Source organism: Podarcis bocagei (assembly GCF_964188305.1).
Source record: "Podarcis bocagei genome assembly, chromosome: 11".
Lineage (NCBI taxonomy): Eukaryota > Metazoa > Chordata > Lepidosauria > Squamata > Lacertidae > Podarcis > Podarcis bocagei.
This window is the reverse complement of record NC_138136.1, coordinates 48,979,370-48,998,434: the sequence shown is the minus strand read 5'-3', so window position 1 is coordinate 48,998,434 and position 19,065 is coordinate 48,979,370. Positions and strand designations below refer to the sequence as shown.

The 19,065-nt window shown below is 43.9% G+C and overlaps 1 protein-coding gene across 1 annotated transcript; it reads right to left on the bottom strand.

Annotated features, from left to right (window-relative positions):
• Nucleotides 1-884: 884 nt before the first annotated feature.
• Nucleotides 885-18,447, bottom strand: SLC45A2 (solute carrier family 45 member 2). Its single transcript, XM_081212960.1, has 7 exons — nucleotides 17,906-18,447; nucleotides 14,539-14,715; nucleotides 10,919-11,238; nucleotides 7,270-7,413; nucleotides 5,147-5,270; nucleotides 3,566-3,774; nucleotides 885-1,141 (listed from the first exon to the last, which is right to left on the bottom strand). The coding sequence occupies exons 1-7, from the start codon at nucleotides 18,351-18,353 to the stop codon at nucleotides 911-913; spliced, it is 1,653 nt and encodes a 550-aa protein (XP_081069086.1). The 5' UTR covers nucleotides 18,354-18,447; the 3' UTR covers nucleotides 885-910.
• Nucleotides 18,448-19,065: the final 618 nt, after the last annotated feature.

Below are 19,065 nucleotides of genomic sequence, written 5' to 3'. Positions count from 1 at the left end.
CCTGCCAAGCAGGAAACACCATCAGAGCACTCCTGACATATGGTTGTTAAGCCTCTGCTTAAAGACCTCCAAAGTAGGAGACTCCACCACACTCCTTGGCAGCAAATTCCACTGTCGAACAACTCTTACTGTCAGGAAGTTCTTCCTAATGTTTAGGTGGAATCTTCTTTCTTGTAGTTTGGATCCATTGCTCCGTGTCCGCTTCTCTGGAGCAGCAGAAAACAACCTTTCTCCCTCCTCTATGTGGCATCCTTTTATATATTTGAACATGGCTATCATATCACCCCTTAACCTCCTCTTCTCCAGGCTAAACATGCCCAGCTCCCTCAGCCGTTCCTCATAAGGCATCGTTTCCAGGCCTTTGACCATTTTGGTTGCCCTCCTCTGGACACGTTCCAGTTTGTCAGTGTCCTTCTTGAATTGTGGTGCCCAGAACTGGACACAGTACTCCAGGTGAGGTCTGACCAGAGCAGAATACAGTGGCACTATTACTTCCCTTGATCTAGATGCTATACTCCTATTGATGCAGCCCAGAATTGCATTGGCTTTTTTAGCTGCCGCGTCACACTGTTGGCTCATGTCAAGTTTGTGGTCAACCAAGACTCCTAGATCCTTTTCACATGTACTGCTCTCAAGCCAGGTGTCACCCATCTTGTATTTGTGCCTCTCATTTTTTTTGCCCAAGTGCAATACTTTACATTTCTCCCTGTTAAAATTCATCTTGTTTAAACCAGTTTAAGTCCACAGTGTAGACCTGCCTAAACTGGGTGGGACAACTAGTGGCCTCAAATATTCCCAGAAAACACCCAAAGCAAAAACTTGCTACAGAAATAACTAGGGTGCGAACAGCAACAAGAGAACAACCATGTTTCTCCCTTTGTCAAAGACAGCAGCTTCTCCCAAGCTTTGACTATTTATTGTTCTCTTCCACATAACGAACAAAGAACGCTACAAAGCAGCAGCCCAGTAAAGCGATTGCAGAGGCAGAGATCACCACCACCACCACACTCCCAGCAGCGCTGACCAGGAAGCCCAGGCCCACCCCAACAATGATCTGCGCCAGCTGGACCATGCAAGTGAGGGCAGCGCAGTCCACACCTTTCCCTCGTTTGTGCTCTCCGGCTTGTCCTCCGGTCTGGCCCTGAAAGCAAGCAGATATAGGAACTCCATCAAACAAGGCACAGCCGACCACACAATCCTGCCCTGTTGGTTTCACTGCATGAATCTCAGCTGTTCAAATACTACACAGTCTTGATGAGCAGGCAAGGCAAGACTTTGTTCTTGTGCCCACGATAAGTGGCATGATTTAAAGCTCTGGTGTCCTCCTCCCAGTTTTCTGAAACAGCCTCTGGGCTGCTGGAACCGCACAGAATAGGGAACAGTCACACGAACCACATGACTGGCAAGGAACTCTGCACATACTCTGAAACCCTACTCAAGCTGGTAGAATGTAGCTAGCCTTTCCCGGAATCAACTTCCTTTACAGAAATTGGGAATTGGCTTCATTGGTTTTGAAAGGGGTTTTCTCTTGAAGTTTTTGCTAAAACTTCCCCCCACTTGCTAGACTGCACGGCTGTTAAACTCTGCCTTGTGTTCCATGGACAGTTCATAAGGTTCTGTTAAATGATGTGTCCTCCAGGCTTTGGGGGAGTAAATCGAAAACTCCTTTGAAGTATGATGTTTCCCTACTAGCTTACATTGAAATCCAGGGCACTTGACTGAAGAGTCATCCAATTCACACTTAACAGGGAACAAGGGTGCTTTCTGAATGATAAATTAAAAGCATTGCAAGGTCAATGTGAAGTGCATTTTTCATAAACAATTAAATAAAATGGGTTTGTGATGGTCTGGGCTTGTCATGAATGATACACCATAATTACCCTTAGAAAGTGGGAGATAAAAACTCTTTTTATTAACAGAGCATGCAATTGAACTACCTTTCTAGTGCCATCATATCAAATACATATTTTTAAAAATATTTTTTACAATTGTATCCTGCCTTTCCTCTAGGGAAATAAAGGAACATGTGTGTGTGTGTGTGTGTGTGTGTGTGTGTGTGTGTGAGAGAGAGAGAGAGAGAGAGAGAGAGAGAGAGAGAGAGAGAGAGAGAGTTCTAATTTCTGGGAATAAAATTAAACATATACAGTTCCCCGCCCCACTCTTCATTTTATCCCACAACAACCCTGTGAAGTAGATTAGATTGAGAGATAGCGACTGGTCCGGGATCAACCAGTGAATTTCATAGCTCAGTGGGAATGTGAATCCAGATCTCCCCAGTTTTCTGACCACTGTGTTGCCTTATGTTAACAGAAGTGTGTAAAGTTCAGCAAAGAAGTTAGTTATCAAATGTCTGCAAATGTAACGTGACAAGCTAAGGTTACCAAGATTTTTTTTCTATGAAAAATGAATTTCACTAGTATGTGGGAGGAAAGTAGCTATGAGCCCCATGTAGGTAATTAACAAAAAAAAATCGGCTGGGTGCCCTCTCCAGCAGGAGACAGACCCTGGTAGAGTTAAAAACACTCTCAGAGTTAAGCAGCATTATAACCTGGAATACAGGTTGTTAGACCCTTTTCATATCCGGTTTGTTTGCTTACAGCACTTGCCCCCTCTCTCTACCCTTCTTGCAATGAGCAGACCACATACGGTTAAGTAAGTTTTACAGATTTTACCTACTAAGTCCAAAAGTCTGGTTCATGCGTTGCTCCATGCAGTAGCAAAGAGAACACAGGTGCAATATACAGAACGTAATGCATCCTGGTCTGTAACATGGCACAGAAAGAGCGAGGAAAGGAAATCGAATAAGTTTCACTTTCTCCCTCATGGAGTTTGGGGGGGGGGGCATGACCTGGCTGAGTTTAGGAACAGTCCTCTCTGGTCTTAACCCCGTCATGCACTAACTAGCACATTAGTTTGACTGCAATTTCCCACAACTAAAGTATGAAACTTGGGGCTTGCAGTGCTTTCCACTTGATGAACTCTCAAGTCCTCTAAAGTACAAAAATCTAACATCTTTGAAAAAGTTCAGCCTCCGCAGCTTCTTCTGACCATGAAGCTAACTCAAGAGGCTGAGATGTGTTCAGCCTTGACTTCTATAATGAAGCTCTGCTCCTTGAGCATCCTGCCTTGTCTTCAGAACATCTGCTGATCCAGGCCGTCGTAGCCAATAAAATGTAATTCTTGGTGGGATTATTTCCATCCCATTCCGTGGATGACATTGCAACAAAATATTGTGAGCAAAGAATACTGTGTCCTAAATCAGTGTATGCAGATTTAATCCCTGCCCCATGTGATATAGAAGTGGTTACTCTAAGGCCTACTCCACTGGTTTTTACCACTATTTATTTCCCCCTGAGATTTTAAGCAGAAAACCTAGAAAAGCAGGGTTCAGGTGCCGTCAGCTGACTTTCAAGGTGTGAGCGATAAAGAGAGGCAACCTGGCTGTAGACTTCTGCACTCACTTCTCGCATAACATCCAGAAAAGGAGTGGGGAGGGAAAGGCACGGGCGTTGTAACAAGGATGCTATAGGAAAGGATCTGACAACAACCATCCCTTCTAACTTACCTCTTCCTCCTCCTTGTGATAATCAGCAATGAGGTTGAATGGCACCGTGTATAATGTGCTGGACATTACGCCGAAGAGGGAACAGAGGGCCAAAGTCGAATACACCTTGGGAAAGAGCCCAATGAAGCCAGTGCCTAGCCCAAAAAGCAGGTATCCAATGAAGTAAAGTCCCTTTAATCCAATGTAAGGCAGAAGTGCTTTCTGCAAATCTGTTGGAAGAAAAAGATTGGGAAAGGGGTGGGGGATTTCTGTCTAAAAGGAAACCATTGGAATCATTGCTGAACATTATTTTATTTAGCAAGATTTATGTATTGTTTAATGTAGATCAAACTGGAGTGTGAAACGTCTGCAATATCTTTGAAAATAATATTACCTTCCTTCAAAGTGAAGCTGTTGACAGAATCTTACTAACTGTACCTCGCTTCCTCCAAGGAGCTTGCATATGAAATCTGTTTGGTTTCAGCAGCTAAAAACTTTATATACCACCTCCAGACTACTCTTTGGGTCTTACCACGCATATCAATGAAGGAAGCTTGAAACTACCTTATACCTTATACTCCTACCATTCCTGTTCATGGAACATTTATTTGCTGTCTGCTGCTGTGCTTGGAGCACCCTGTTGCAACATTCGGAGCACCCATCATCTCACATTTGTAGGATATTGACTGTGGAAAGGCATTCTGCCTCCATTTCAGAGACTTACTACTCCTACCATTCCTGTTCATGGAAAATATATCTGATTCTTATTAATTTGTGACTCCATGCACATATTATATGTCTTCTGTTTATGAATTTTGAAACAGTACAGTGGTACTTCGGGTTACATATGCTTCAGGTTACAGACGCTTGAGGTTACAGACTCCGCTAACCCAGAAATAGTACCTTGGGTTAAGAACCTTGCTTCAGGATGAGAACAGAAATCGTGTGGCGGCAGTGGGGGGACCCATTAGCTAAAGTGGTGCTTCAGGTTAAGAGCAGTTTCAGGTTAAGAACGGACCTCCAGAACGAATTAAGTACGTAACCAGAGGTACCACTGTACAGTGTTATAAAAATATTGTCAGGATATTATTCTCCTGCCAACCTAGCAGTTCAAAAGCACGGCAAAGTGCAAGTAGATAAATAGGTACTGCTCTGGCGGGAAGGTAAACGGCATTTCCGTGCACTGCTCTGGTTCGCCAGAAGCAGCTTAGTCATGCTGGCCACATGACCTGGAAGCTGTCTGTGGATAAACGCTGGCTCCCTCGGCCAATAAAGCGAGATGAGCGCCGCAACCCCAGAGTCGGTCACGACTGGACCTTTACCTTTATATTATTAGCTGACATGGTTGCAGAGCATGAGCTCTACCATACAGCCCTGTTTCTGAACCTTGCCTCTGTCATAGCACCACCAGGAAGTCTTGGCACAAACCACCATTCTCACAGCCTCAACTTTGCTTCTGTAATGTGGGCATAAATAATATCGATCAACCTTACAAAGTTGTTGTATGGTCACATAGAGAATGTAGGCAAAATGCCCTGCCTGTATGAATGCACTTTATATTTTGGTCAGATCGCAAGTGATCCGTTTGTTGGTGGTACTCACAGGAATAAAGCGAGGAAGAGATGGCGTTGATGCACATCCCCCAGCATCCGATCTCTACTCCCCTTTCGTAGGTTAGGTACGCTGTGGAGTTATGAGGTGCATAAGGATCACCATTGAATACAATCTGCAGTGTGCCAAAATAGAAAAGAATAAGAACAAGCTGTGCTGGTAATCATGCCTCTAAATAAAACAGGACACAAAATACTGGCTTCCAAGCAAATGTGCACAGGACTGCATCTGTGTTTATTTGATGTTGGTGACTTTAATTATGATGGTGATGGTGATATGTATTGTCAGCCAATTTTCTGCCAATAGCACAGGGCCAAGAATTGATAGTATTGCGGTCTGGCTTCTGTTTCAGATAGGCTTTCCAGCAGCACAATGCTACTCTATGTCTTTTCACACCAAACCATGGCTTGGCATTACAACTAACCTGGGGCTCATGAATTTCCTTTTCCCTCTTTCTCCCCTCACAAAAGAAACACGTGGTCCCAGTTCCTGCTAAGTCATAGGGCTGTATCCAACTAAGATATACCGGTACTCACATCAGACCTACTGAAATTAATGGCCCTATGTTAGACATGCCCATTCATTTCAATGGGTTGATTTTGAGTAGGACTAATGTGGGACGTGGGTGGCACTGTGGGTTAAACCACAGAGCCTAGGATTTGCCAATCAGAAGGTCGGTGGTTCGAATCCCCGCGACGGGGTGAGCTCCCGTTGCTCGGTCCCTGCTCCTGCAAACCTAGCAGTTTGAAAGCACCTCAAAGTGCAAGTAGATAAATAGGGACCGCTCTGGTGGGAAGGTAAACGGCGTTTCCGTGTGCTGCTCTGGTTCGCCAGAAGCAGCTTAGTCATGCTGGCCACATGACCTGGAAGCTGTCTGCAGACAAAAGCCGGCTCCCTCGGACTATAGAGCGAGATGAGCGTGCAACCCCAGAGTCGGTCACGACTGGACCTAATGGTCAGGGGTCCCTTTACCTTTAATGTGGGATACAACTCACTGCTTACTCTCTTGCCTGAAAACCAGGATTGTAAACTTCAGCTTGAACATGGTTTCCAATCCTCGCTTGTGGGGCAAACTATGTTTGGCTTTCCAAAGTTAAAAGCATGCTCAAAGCAGCTTAGAACATGTACAAAATTACACCACTACAAACATAGCAGAAGCACTCATATACAATCAACAAGACATCAAAAAAAAGAAATTGAACAATTTCCACATAAATCATAAGATCCAAAATAAACATACGGAAAATTAACAGCAACAACCCAGGTGGGAAAAGGCCTGCAAGGCAGGGAGCAGCTCTTCCAGGGCTCACAGCCAAGATGGTCTCAGTGGTTATCCCGTTCTTAGTAGCGCCAGTGCAGTGACAACCTCCACTAGCAAGTGGGAAGGATCAGACTTGAAAAACCCACATACAAGTCTGAATAGCATCAAACAGAGATCCTGAAATGTCAGGTTTATTTCTGTTGCAAATGCTGCATACATTAATGTGGTAAACAAAAGAATTAACTGCTAGTTTCTAATTTATTTTTAAATCATTTTTATTAATTTTCCAATAGAAAACAGCCAATTAACATATCCATCAAATCATAATCATAATCCAATTAAAAACAATAAACTAAAATAAAAACAACAACCAAATTACAGTCCAAATTATTAATTATTAGTTTTTTGGGGGTTTCCCATAGTCTGGACCTCTGAAATATATCTCCAATATCTTCGTTCCTGCCTTGTTCTCTAGTTTCTAATTTTAAAATGTATGGTATGATTGTCAGTTCTACAGAATTCAAGAGTGAGGTGAAGGGGAGTCAAACATTTAGAACACAAATGGAAACCTTTGTGTTTTTATGACTGCCATTTTCATATTTTGGAGACTGCAGTAGATTCAACAGCAGAAACCTTTTTCGAAAAGTAAAAGATGATAAATCCAGCTACCCAATGGACCCAGTTCTATGAAGAATGCTTGGAGGCATCCATTTTTTGTTCTTGGAAATCTAACTTGCCTGTTCTTGATGTTGACAACTGTTGAAATCTGCCATCATGCTGCATAAGCAAGCAAATGAAAGTTAAATCCTAAAAATTGAATTTGCCCAGAGGAAAGATGGTTACTTTTCCGTACCTGCCCCATGAAATCGGTGAAGAAGAGCATGTTGGAAAGGAAAGCTGTCCATCCCATCAGATGGCTCACACACAAGCAGCGGTAGTGGGAAGGCATGCTTAGGAGTGCTTTGAGGAGGGACTTAATGGTCATCTGCTTCTGAACCTGAAAGGAAGGATGTTCCAACGTTTCATTGAAAAGGCTCCCAACAGACTGGAGGATTTCCCCCCCTGTCTCTCCACTCTTCAGTTTCTCAGCTCTCTTGTCCCCCTTCTCTTCCTCTCTCATAACACTAGAACTTGTGCACACCCAATTGTTAAGTTGTGGGTGAACATATCAGACGACACAGCGATTCTTCAAACAGCTCTTGTTTATTCAGAGGCCAGAATAGAACTCAGTAAGCCTGCTTATATAGAGCTCCAGTACAATGTTACTGTAGCAACTTTCTAAAACTATCCAATCACTGAACGTCACTTTCGATCCTTCATTTGCATAACTATCTACAGTATCCCCCTGCTGGCCCAGGGTGAGAACTTCAGTACATAACACCAATGAAGCTAAATGTTGGAAGATTCAGTACAGATAAAACACGGAACTTCATGCAGCACTTAGTTAAACTATGGAAATCGCTCCCACAGGAGACAGTGATGGCCACCAGCTTGGATGACTTTAAAAGAGGATTAGACAAATTCATGAAGATCTAGGCTATGTTCTAACCGCCTGTGTCAGAAGCAGTATGTCTCTGAATACTGTATGCTGGGAATCACAGGTGGGCAGAGTGCTGTTGTGCTCATGTCCAGTTTATAGGCTACCCCTAAGCATCTGGTAATCCATTGTGTGAAAAGGATACTGGATTAGATGGGCCGATGGTCCATATTCTTAAAAGATGACTATTCTCAGGGCATGGTCTGTGGGCAGACGGTGCAGCTGAAGCTAAGGAGGTCTAGGTCAGGTCTTGTGCCTGGATAGGAGACCACCTGGGAGCCCTGCCTATTCTGCCTCAAGGTAGAATATAAATTTATTAGATGAATTATTAATAAAAAGTAACACCACTGTCTCTCCAGATACTGATGGATGATGCAGAAGTTTGTGGGAGTGGATGCCTTGCATGAAAATAAACCAGCACATGAAAGCAACTTTCAGAAGGCTGTTTTGAATGGTTGGCAAGGTGAAACAAGACATCTCACCCCACAGGAATTGCCTCTGGCTGACAGCTAAAGAGCTAAAGAAACAAGGAATGCACTTTCTCTAGAAATATCAGATAGTTGGGGTTTTAGCTAAACCAACAACTCAAGGCTCACTTCTATCTGAATTATCAGATCCAGCTGGTGTGCATTTGGATATCAAGTCTTCCTTATTCAATTTTGTACTGCTTTGTTGACACTGGTTGCTTGCAACGCTATTGCTCCTTATACGCCTACCTGTCCTGATCCAGCAAATCTGTTTTTTAACAACTTTTTGCAGTTAGGAAAGTGACAGGGAAATGCACTGAAATGTGAGGGCTGAACAAATGATTAACAGGAAGACATGCAAACGCCCCGCAAGGATATCATGTTGAATGCTCATTGTCGTGTAACTGCCCCGTAAACAAATGAGAACAAATGTTCAAGAAAGTCTGGGCATAGTCTAACCAATGCATAAACTTTGTGCATACAAATCAAGATGAAGGCTGGATAAATAGATTGTCTGGAGGAGCCCTGAATCACTCTGGAAGCATTTTCATCTAAATAGCAAGCTTGAAATAAACAAATGCAAAAAAATAAATAAATCAATTTCACTTAATTTCCTTGAATGCATTTTTGTTTGGATGTGAAACTGATTAGCAGACGCAAGAGCAACAGCATCAGGCCATTGATCCATCCAGCCTAGTACTTTGAATTCTGATTAGCAGTGGCTCACCATGGTATATATTGCCAGTGATGTAAAACACATCTACAGATCCCAGAACAAGATTGGCACAATCCTAAGAAAAAATCTTCCTTGTTGGCACAAGGCTGGCACAACACAGCTGTGATCAAAGGAGCAGAATGTAAGCTCCACCGGCTTCAAAATATATCAACTTGCTACCAAATATTCATGCAGATCAACTTCACTTGAAAATAAACACTTCAGAAAATTCTGGCCAAAGTTATGTCAGTTTTTGCATGGGTGACTCATGGCCATTTTCAGATCTAGATGCAAAATTATCTGCTTGTCAGACTCTTCATATATCTTTAGGAAACAAGGTACATGTTAACGTTTCATTTTCCCCAGACTCTGGCTACAATCCTGTGCACATTTATCTGGGAGTAAGCCTCACTCAACAAAGTGGGACTTACCTCTAAATAAGCATGCATAGGACCATTTCCAGGTCCTTTTTCAAAGAGTTTTTTTTTTTTAAAGTGTTTCAGTAGAATGCACAAGATGCTGAATGCAATTCAGAATTCTGTGTTGTTAGACCAAGAACCATGCAAAAGCTGTTGACATCTGTAATGAATGCAGCATGTACTGACCGACTGACTCCTTTTCACTAAACGCATTAACTTGAGGACCTGGCTGAGGGACAACTGAACATAGTGATGCATTGCCAAGATCCAAGATCCTTCTTGGCTAAGTGCAAGACATGGAATCCGAGCAAAGTTAATCAAGATCAGTGAACTCAGATAGCTGGGCACACATATTGCTCTCTGGGATTGCAGCCAACGACTTATCTTTAAAAATGTAAAGCTAAATGTAAAGCTATTAGAAGAGGAGCCCGCAGACTGTGGGTTTCATTCACAGGGGACCACTGAATATTAATTACTGTGACACAATAGGTCTTATTTCACGAAGAGCCTGTCAGATAACAGTCACACAGAGATCGAAGTTTGGAGTTCAATATTGCACTCTTGTAATTGTTCCATCAGTGCAAGCATTCCAGCTTCTCCTTGCATGCTGTTCTGGGAGTCCTCCTGACCTTCAAGCCAATTTTGGGAGGTGCAGGGGGAGTGGGAGCCCAGTTGCACAAGTGAAAGTCCTTCCACCAAAAGGGCTGATCAGGTGAATCCTGCCCAATATTTCTTATTTCTGCATCAAGTCAGAAGGGAGGAACCACCATACAAGATACTTAGTATCTCAGTGTAATCTGGGGTAATTTAATGATTATATCCAAGGGGAACAGTCTAGTGAAAGTGTGTTGCAGTTAAGTTCCACTAAAAGTAATGTGATGTTTATGTGGACCACCCATTCAATTTCACTGCCTTTAACAGAGACTGCAATGCATTCCTGTGCTTGCGTACTCATAAGTCCCACTGAGTTCAATGGGGCTTATTCCTAGATAAGTGAGTACTGTATAAGATTGTAGCCTCCATCATAACTAACTTTTTAAGATCATGCCCAAAGTATAGGAAATAGGCCATTCATAAAGGTTATGTGTTGGAACCAGACTAAGTTAGTTGAACTTAGATCCCATTGAAAAAGACAGGGCAAGTTAGTCATGACTTAATTGAAGTTCTTTTGATTTCAATGGGAACTAGGTACAACTTACTTAGTCAGGACCCAGCCCCATGCTCTGGCCTCCATTTTTATTTTGGATAACCTGATCCTCCAAATTGATAACATCACTTTCCACTTCACGGGAGGGTCCAGGGTTACCATGTCAAATATATTAGAATTAAAGGCAGAGATGGCAGTCTAAAAAAGGCACAATTACCTGAATGTCTTCTTTGAGGGTGGGCTTCCCTTGCCGAGATAAAACCCGTATTTCATTATATCCGCTGTTAAAATAACCATTCTTGACTTTTCCTATGGAACCATACGGATAGGGCTCAGCTGTTTTCAGCAGGGCTTCGGATTCTACCTTGTCAGCGAGAGAAGTTTCGGGAATACTGCACAAGTGTACAGTAAGGCAGATCAGGAACACAAGAGCAGCATAAAAGAACATCACCTGGAATTCTGATCCCAAATATTTTCCCAAGACAGTATGCCCCCAATCGATGGCACCTGTAAGGTAGCCAAGGGCCCCTCCTAGACCTAAAAAAGAACAGAAAAATAAAGACAGTAGAATCGTATTTAACATCAACATGTCAGGTTATTTGTGTGCCCCTTCCAAGAGAACTCCAGAGAGTGGCAACATAAGAATGGGCCTTTTCTGTGGTGGCTTCCCAGTTGTGGAATGCTTTTCCCAGGGAGCCTCACCTGGCACCTTCACTATAAATCTTTAGGTGCCAGGCAAAAGCATTTTTTCTATAACCAGGCCTTTGCTGAATAAACAATGTATGGCCTTTTAAAAGTGTTTGTGGGAGGGGAGCTATGTATTGTTGGTTGTTGATAGGGGTGGGACAAAGATGAGTGGTCAGAGGAAGAAGAGGGAGCCGACTGGGAGGAAGTGGTGTTGGAAGCTGAATAGGTAACAAGGTTTAGTGAGTGAGAAGAGGCTGTGGCAGAGAGCAGTCCAGAAGCAGAGGCTGGAGAAGAAGAGGGCCAGGAGACAGAGATGAGGCAGGTTGCTGAAGAAGCCGGGTGTGTCCCCATCCAGCTGCAACCAGCTCCCAGAACCAGAAGAGGTACGGAGAGGGAGGAGCAAAGGCAGACAAGGCGAATACAGTAAGTCTCTGCTTGCGAAAAACTGTGGGAGGAGGAAATGTAGTGAACTTTGGGGAAGTGATGACCTTCAATCCTTACAACTGCCTCATAGGAGCAAGATCTACTGGGATGAGTTGCTGTGCTCACTAGGCCTGACCCCCTGAGTCAACCTACTTCCTTGAATTAAGAGTTACCGGTAACTTCACTGACACAGTGTGATTTTTTGCTGACAGCATGCGAGTGTGTGTAGAACGTAGTCTGTTGTACAAAAGTAAAATATACACTCATTGCCCTGCCCACCACTGGGACGTGGCCCCTGGGAGTCTACCCAGAAAGGAATGTTGCCCTAGGACTGGAAAAGGACCCTTGCTACGTTAACGTTATGACGCTACAGATTCTAGTAACAGCTTGCTTCATGGGAAATTGTCAGTGTAACGTTTACCATGCATTTGCAAGTGCTTCTAAAATGCACCCACAAATACTATGGTTAGCAGGATATGCAATAATATAAAGGCCAAATCTATGTATATAACCCACAATTTAAGTAACTGCTAGGGGCTGACGTCACTCAGACTGCAATGCAACACAACCTTCTCTTTGTTTAGTGGTGGTGTGGTCGGCAGGCATTTGAATCACATGGAACTTCCTTCCATCTCTCAACACCATCCAGTGTCACTCTGGATGTGACCTCGTAAGAGACTCTGGATTTGAGGAAATAAAAACTCTCATTTATGGTGGGGAGAAAGTTTCTGGGAAAATATTCCAAGCTGGGGGGAAATAATGCCTTTTCTTTCATGACCTTCCCCACCCCACCCCCAAATCATGAAAATACTGTTGACCCTGGAGGGAAAGAAGTAAAGAGCATGCAGCCAGGCCAGGCCATGGAGAATCCAAGTGGTAAGAAGCAGAAGAGTAAGATGGGATGACAGGTGAGGAGAGCAGCAGCCATAATGAGTCAATAAGGACTGGGCTCTGTGGGGAGAACCTCCTAGCTCAGAGCAAGGCTATAGAGGGAACAGAACAATGATGGAGGTGATGGGAGTTACAGCCCAACATCTAAAGGACCACAGATTCTCCCTCTGTGGGTTAGAAGGAGCCCATACACTTTTGTTAGCGCCTCATGAAAATTCACCAGCATTTCAGTGCAAAGTTCTCCCAATAAACACATTTTTGTATGCAGTTTGGACTAACATACACACTTTGCAAGCAAATTCCTATGTGTTTGTTTGGAGAATTAGTACAAATTAGATAGTTTTCACATTACTATGCACACAAAATCAAATCCCCCCCATCCCCAGCCAAGTAGGATAGAAATATAGAAACAAAGCCTTGTAGCTGGAAGGGACCGCAATAGTGATCTAGTCCAGCCTCTGCAATCCAGGAATCTTTAAGCCCAGAATTATTTATCTATTTAAAATCCACACTGTTGCTTTTAAAAAATATCAAGATGGTGTCCAACATATAATAATAAAATCAACAACAGTATCCATAGAAGCACCAACAAAACATCAATAAATATAATAAATTCATATTTATTATGGGTCCAACATCTTGAGGACCACGGGTTCCCTAATATAATTATATTTATTCTTCTTTGAAGGGCTAAATATATTAAACCAAAGAAGCCAAATACCCAGCACCGTACATTCTTTAAGCACATAACTTTCCCTATGGAGTTCTGGGAACTGTAGCTTGTTAAGAGTGCTGGGAATTGCAGCTCTGTGAGGGGTAAGCTACAGTTGCCAGGATTCTTGGGCGGGTATTCTGTGCTTTAAACGTACAATGTGCACACCATCCCAAACTTCTTGGCATCTCTTTTGTATGTCTTGAGGATTTGCATGGCATAATAAGCAGATTTGTAACATCTAAATGCAAAATAAACTCTGCATTGCATGTGATAGCAGCAATATCAAAAGGCATGACAGGCAAATTTATTTCCCACCAGACACTGGGGGTGAGTGGGAAGAGGATGGGACAACTGCACTCTTCTAAATGGTATTTAAGTATGCAGCAGAGTCCACATCTAGTTTCCTGAGGTGTAAGTTTTACTAAGCCCATTGGGACTTACTTTCTATAGTCAATGTGGCTAGGAGTTTACATTCCAGGTTTAAAAAGCTTGTGCTGTTGTACCTTCTCTGGCCCTTTGCTGGGTTTCAGTTTCCATTGTGGAAAATACAGTGGCACCTTGGGTTACATACGCTTCAGGTTACATATGCTTCAGGTTACAGACTCCGCTAACCCAGAAATAGTGCTTCAGGTTAAGAACTTTGCTTCAGGATGAGAACAGAAATCGTGCTCCGGGGGCACAGCGGCAGCAGCGGGAGGCCCCAATAGCTAAAGTGGTGCTTCAGGTTAAGAACAGTTTCAGGTTAAGTACGGACCTCCGGAACAAATTAAGTACTTAACCCGAGGTACAAATATGCAAAAACAGAACAGTATAGCAACCCAATACATGCCAAAAGCAGGAGGAAATTCTTGTTTGGCTTCAATTTTAATTGTAGGATGTTACTTCTTTCAAAAGAAGCTGTTCCTTCAGATCCTCTCTGTAGCAGCTACAGCGGTCACAAGATGACCTGTTAAACAATGCTTGTTACTGAAGCACTGCATCAGATGACCAACTTGTTCAAGAAGCTTAAGCATGGGAAGACAGGAAGGAACTCCAGGCAGCTGCCACCTTTCTCTCTCCCTCATCGCGCCGTATGATTAAAGGGAGGGGAAAGAGAACTGTTCAGATGCTATGAGTTTTACCTGTCAGGAGGGCATGATAATGAAGCCCTTTCTCCTTGTCCTGATGAGAGCAGACGTCAAATAAATACGCCTTGATGGGACCATCAATGAAGTCAGCAGCAAAATCAAAGAGCACCACTCCCAGCATGGTGATAACTATAGCCCAAGTCCTCTGGGTGCCTCTGTCTGCAACCAAAGCTGTAAAAGAAGAAATTGGTTCACTTTACAGCCGTTTCCTAGACACCATGGAGTACTGAGGGCCAATGTGGCTGCAATTTTCTGTTGCTTTCTTTGCTCACAAGAGCCATCGCTTGCACAGGAAATCTCTAACAGGGATGCTGGGGGCTTCTCGATCTGTGATTGTTCTAAGATTGCAGCAATTGTCACCTTTTTATTTTTGTGCATTAGATGTGTCAGCAGGTTCCAAAATGGACCCGCACCCACTCGTACCTTACTTCCTTGCAGCTGGCTGTGCCAGTCTCTTTCAGAAGGGATCTAGGAACAGAGATGTATGGCTGGAGCAACTGACTGGGAGAAGGTAAGGTGCAGGAGGGGAGATTACACTCCTCTTACACGGCACTGTCAAAGGCAGTATGCCTCTGTGTACCAGTTGCATACCCTCCAACATTCCTCAGATGAAAATAGGGACATTTTCATCTGAGAAATGTTGGAGTGTAGGCTGCTTCTTTGGCATCTGTGTTTCTGCCTCTCCCCCCCCCCGGAGTTTTCACTCCCCCTCTGCCCAAAATAATAATAATAATAATAATAATAATAATAATAATAATAATAATAATAATAATAATATAATAATAATAATAATTTGTTAATTATACCCCACCCATCTGGCTGGGTTTCCCCAGCCACTCTGGGCAGCTTCCAACAGAATATTAAAATACAATAGTCTATTAAACATTAATAGTCTATTAAACAACCCTAAACAGGGCTGCCTTCAGATGTCTACTAAAAGTCTGGTAGTTGTTTTTGTCTTTGACATCTGTTGGGAAAGTGTTCCACAGGGCGGGTGCCACTACCGAGAAGGCCCTCTGCCTGGTTCCCTGTAAAACGACCCTCCTCAACACCCCCCCCAATTTGTCGTCCTAAATCATTCCAATTCATTATATGTACCAGCTCATGAATGATGTGCATCAGTCCTACTCCATAGCTTGACCCTGAAACCACTGCAATATCTCCAGTATTCGGTTACATGAATGGGGATGCTGGGTTCCAGTTAGGGCAACTATATCACTGTACTTATGGCCAACAAAGCTGGGGACTCAACCATTGCAGCTTTTCTTTCCCAAACGTATTCTACCCCTCTGGTCTGGTTCGTTCACCCACCACTCCCTAGCTCCACCTTCTGTGTGATACACCTGGATGAGAAAGGGAAATAACAAAAGGACAGAGGGAAGCTGTCTGGAGCAGTGGAGGCCATTAAGTCTTCTGCTTCATTGGGATGAAGAAGTCGCAATCTCGGGGTGGCAAGCTGGCAGCCGAAATCACACAGTCAAAGTTGATTTATGTGTTGAGCCAGGACACACCAAAGGCTTCATTAGGCACCTGATTATATTTTATTTTCCACAACAGACTCTTATCACACACTGGAAGGGAATAGCTGGCTTTGAACCACTTTAGTTGGTATTAACTCACTTGGTAAAAATCCATTTAACTCAATTGATTGCAGTGGGACAAAGGCATTTTAAATGCAAGACCCAAGCACTTTGGAAATTGTATTGCAACACCTCCATTCTTGAATTCCCTGTTGTTTCTGCAGGATGACTACTGAGTCAGTGGCTAGGGATGTAGGGTTAACAGCGTCAAAAATCTATTGGATTTCTAATCTACCAGAGCACTTTCAAAGAAGTTTCAAAGCCCGTTTTAACAGCCCAGTCATCTTGACTGCTGAACCTCACAAGGTTATTGCAGGAAGTTCCTCATTTTGAAAGCCTCTAAAGAATGTGTCATGAATCGGTCCTTAATTTTGGTAAAATAAGCACCCACAGTTGCTTGTTTTATTTACATGGGCACTGCAGTTTGAGAAGGCTATCGAGTAACTAGAGTGTCTCCATAGAGGAAGGGGACAAAGATGGGGAGGGTTCTAGAGACCAAGTCCTATGAAGATAGGTTGATGGAGCTGGGCATGGAGAAGAGATTAATTAAGAGACAACATGAAAGCAAGCTTTATATATCTGAGGGGATGCCACACAGATGGTGGAGCAAATTAGCTTTTTGTTCCTTCAGAAGGGAAGACCACAGTTAATGGACTCAAATTACAAGAAAGGGGTTTCTGACTAAACATTAGGAAGAGCTTCCTGAGAATGGAGCAGACTAGCTCAAAAGAGGTGGTCATCCAGCCATCAGGGATTTATTGGCAAGGGTTGGACTGGATGACCTTTGAGATCCCTTCCTGCTCTAGAATCATAGAATCATAGAGTTGGAAGAGACCACAAGGGCCATCGAGTCCAACCCCCTGCCAAGCAGGGAACACCATCGGAGCACTCCTGACATATGGTTGTCAAGCCACTGCTTAAAGACCTCCAAAGTAGGAGACTCCACCACACTCCTTGGCAGCAAATTCCACTGTCGAACAGCTCTTACTGTCAGGAAGTTCTTCCTAATGTTTAGGTGGAATCTTCTTTCTTGTAGTTTGGATCCATTGCTCCGTGTCCGCTTCTCTGGAGCAGCAGAAAACAACCTTTCTCCCTCCTCTATGGGACATCCAGTAATCCTCTATGATTCTAATAAAACCAGTTACCTGTTGTTAAGTGCCTCTGCTGTAAGCACCTTAAATTTAGGGATCCTAAAAGATGTTGTAGGGATTACTGATGTTTATTTATTGCATTTTTATCCCACCTTTCCCCCAAGGAGTTCAAGGTGGCCTACACATTTCTCTTCCTTCCAATGTTATCTTCACAAGAACCCTGTGAGGTAGCCTGGCCTTTCTGCCAGTATTAGCCTCTGCATCATGGAATCACAGCATAGTTCAACTTTTTCATGAAATAAACAATGATGAAAATGATTAGTCTCAAAATGAAATTAGCTCTTTGCCTATTTTCTTTACTCCTGGAACCTGTCTATGACTGGAAAGAGGCGACTCTGGCAGCAACAGTCGTATCAAACATGCATGCAGAATACAAACAGCATTTGCGTCCAAGCCTCCTTCAAACAAAAGGTTCAGCCCTGTAGTGCAAGAGGTCTTTTATTTCACACATTAGTTAATTTTCACGGTGCTAGCTAATCCTTCACAGACACATAACCAAATATGCATGCTTCAGACTTGTTGAGAAAGCTTGCATTTTCAATCGAGGGTGGGAGGGGAATCCACCCACCCACCCACCCACCCACACAAAGGTGCATTTTGCACGGCTCAACAAAGTGTTCAGTTACTCACCTGAGACAACTGTCTCTCCATTGAGGTACAGAGCCATCCCTACCAGCATCATAATGCCCAGGACCAGGATGTAAGGTCTCCGCTTGCCCCAGGCTGAATTGCAGTGGTCACTGGCCGAGCCAACCACAGGCTGCAGCACAAAACCAAGGATGGGGCTTATGAGCCAGACGAGGCTATAAAGGCTTTTGGGGAGCCCCACGCTGAGCAGCACAGGTGTGACGAAGGCCGCCTCCACGGCGTAGCAGAACTCTCGGCCGAACATGGCCATGCTGTGCATCACCAACCTCCCCGTTGCCTTCTTCGGGGGCTCCACGGGCCTGAAGGGCTCTCCAGCTGCCAAGGACTGAAGCATGGTTTCCTCTTTGCCGCTGCTGCATTCCATGCTGGCAATGCCCAACTCACAGGGGCGCGGAAGTGTCCCACCGAAATCCTGCCTGGTTAGAGTCATCGGGCTGCTTTCTGGGAGCGCGCTCTGCCAGGCATGGATCTCGGGTCAGCCGGTAGGAAAAGGAGCTGGAGGAGGGGCGCGCACATACTTTTCAGGGCTCTCTGGAATCACAAGTTGCACGAGGGGGGAGTGGCGGGGGGAGTGTGCGTCTTGTGTGTGTCTGCGGCGGAAGATTAGCACAATTAGAGCGCCTGGCTCGCTGGGGAGTTCTCAGCTATGACTGGAGGATTATCTCAGAGAAGGGGGGGGGGTGGATGTGGATCATATGTGTATACTATGCTCACATGCCCGAAGCCAAAGTTAGTCGGAAGGCAAAAGTTAATAGTCGGAAGACACTGGTGCATCAGCCACTTTTTTTGCATGTTGCAAGGAAGAGTATCCTTTCCATGGTTTCATTTCAGGCAACAAGTTGTTTGCAGAGCAGAACTGCTTTTAAGATAGTCTGGAGGAAGAAATGGCAGGAGGCTGGCAATCCTCGTGGTATTTAATCCTGTGTGCTTTGAAGTTTGGCTTTCATGCTTCCTAGGGCCTCTGTTCCCAAGGAATGTTCAGGCTCTCTCCCCCTCCCCTCCAGATCTCGTGTAAAGCAGTGAAAGTCTATGTCTTTTGCACAAGAAAATAAAAGTAAAATGTACAGGCAGCATTCTAACCCTGTGTCACTTAGCATTCCGGCCAATGAATGTAAAGGAATTGTATTTCTTTCCAAATTATC

Bases quoted from the DNA above. Each gene is read 5' to 3' on its own strand.
- SLC45A2 (XM_081212960.1), bottom strand. From the start codon at position 18,353: ATGACTCTAACCAGGCAGGATTTCGGTGGGACACTTCCGCGCCCCTGT. The intron at 11,239-14,538 runs GTAAAACTCATA...GTTCTTTTTTAG, and splicing joins TTATCATGCCCTCCTGACAG to GTCTAGGAGGGGCCCTTGGC. The intron at 5,271-7,269 runs GTACGGAAAAGT...GGCACACTGCAG, and splicing joins TCACCGATTTCATGGGGCAG to ATTGTATTCAATGGTGATCC.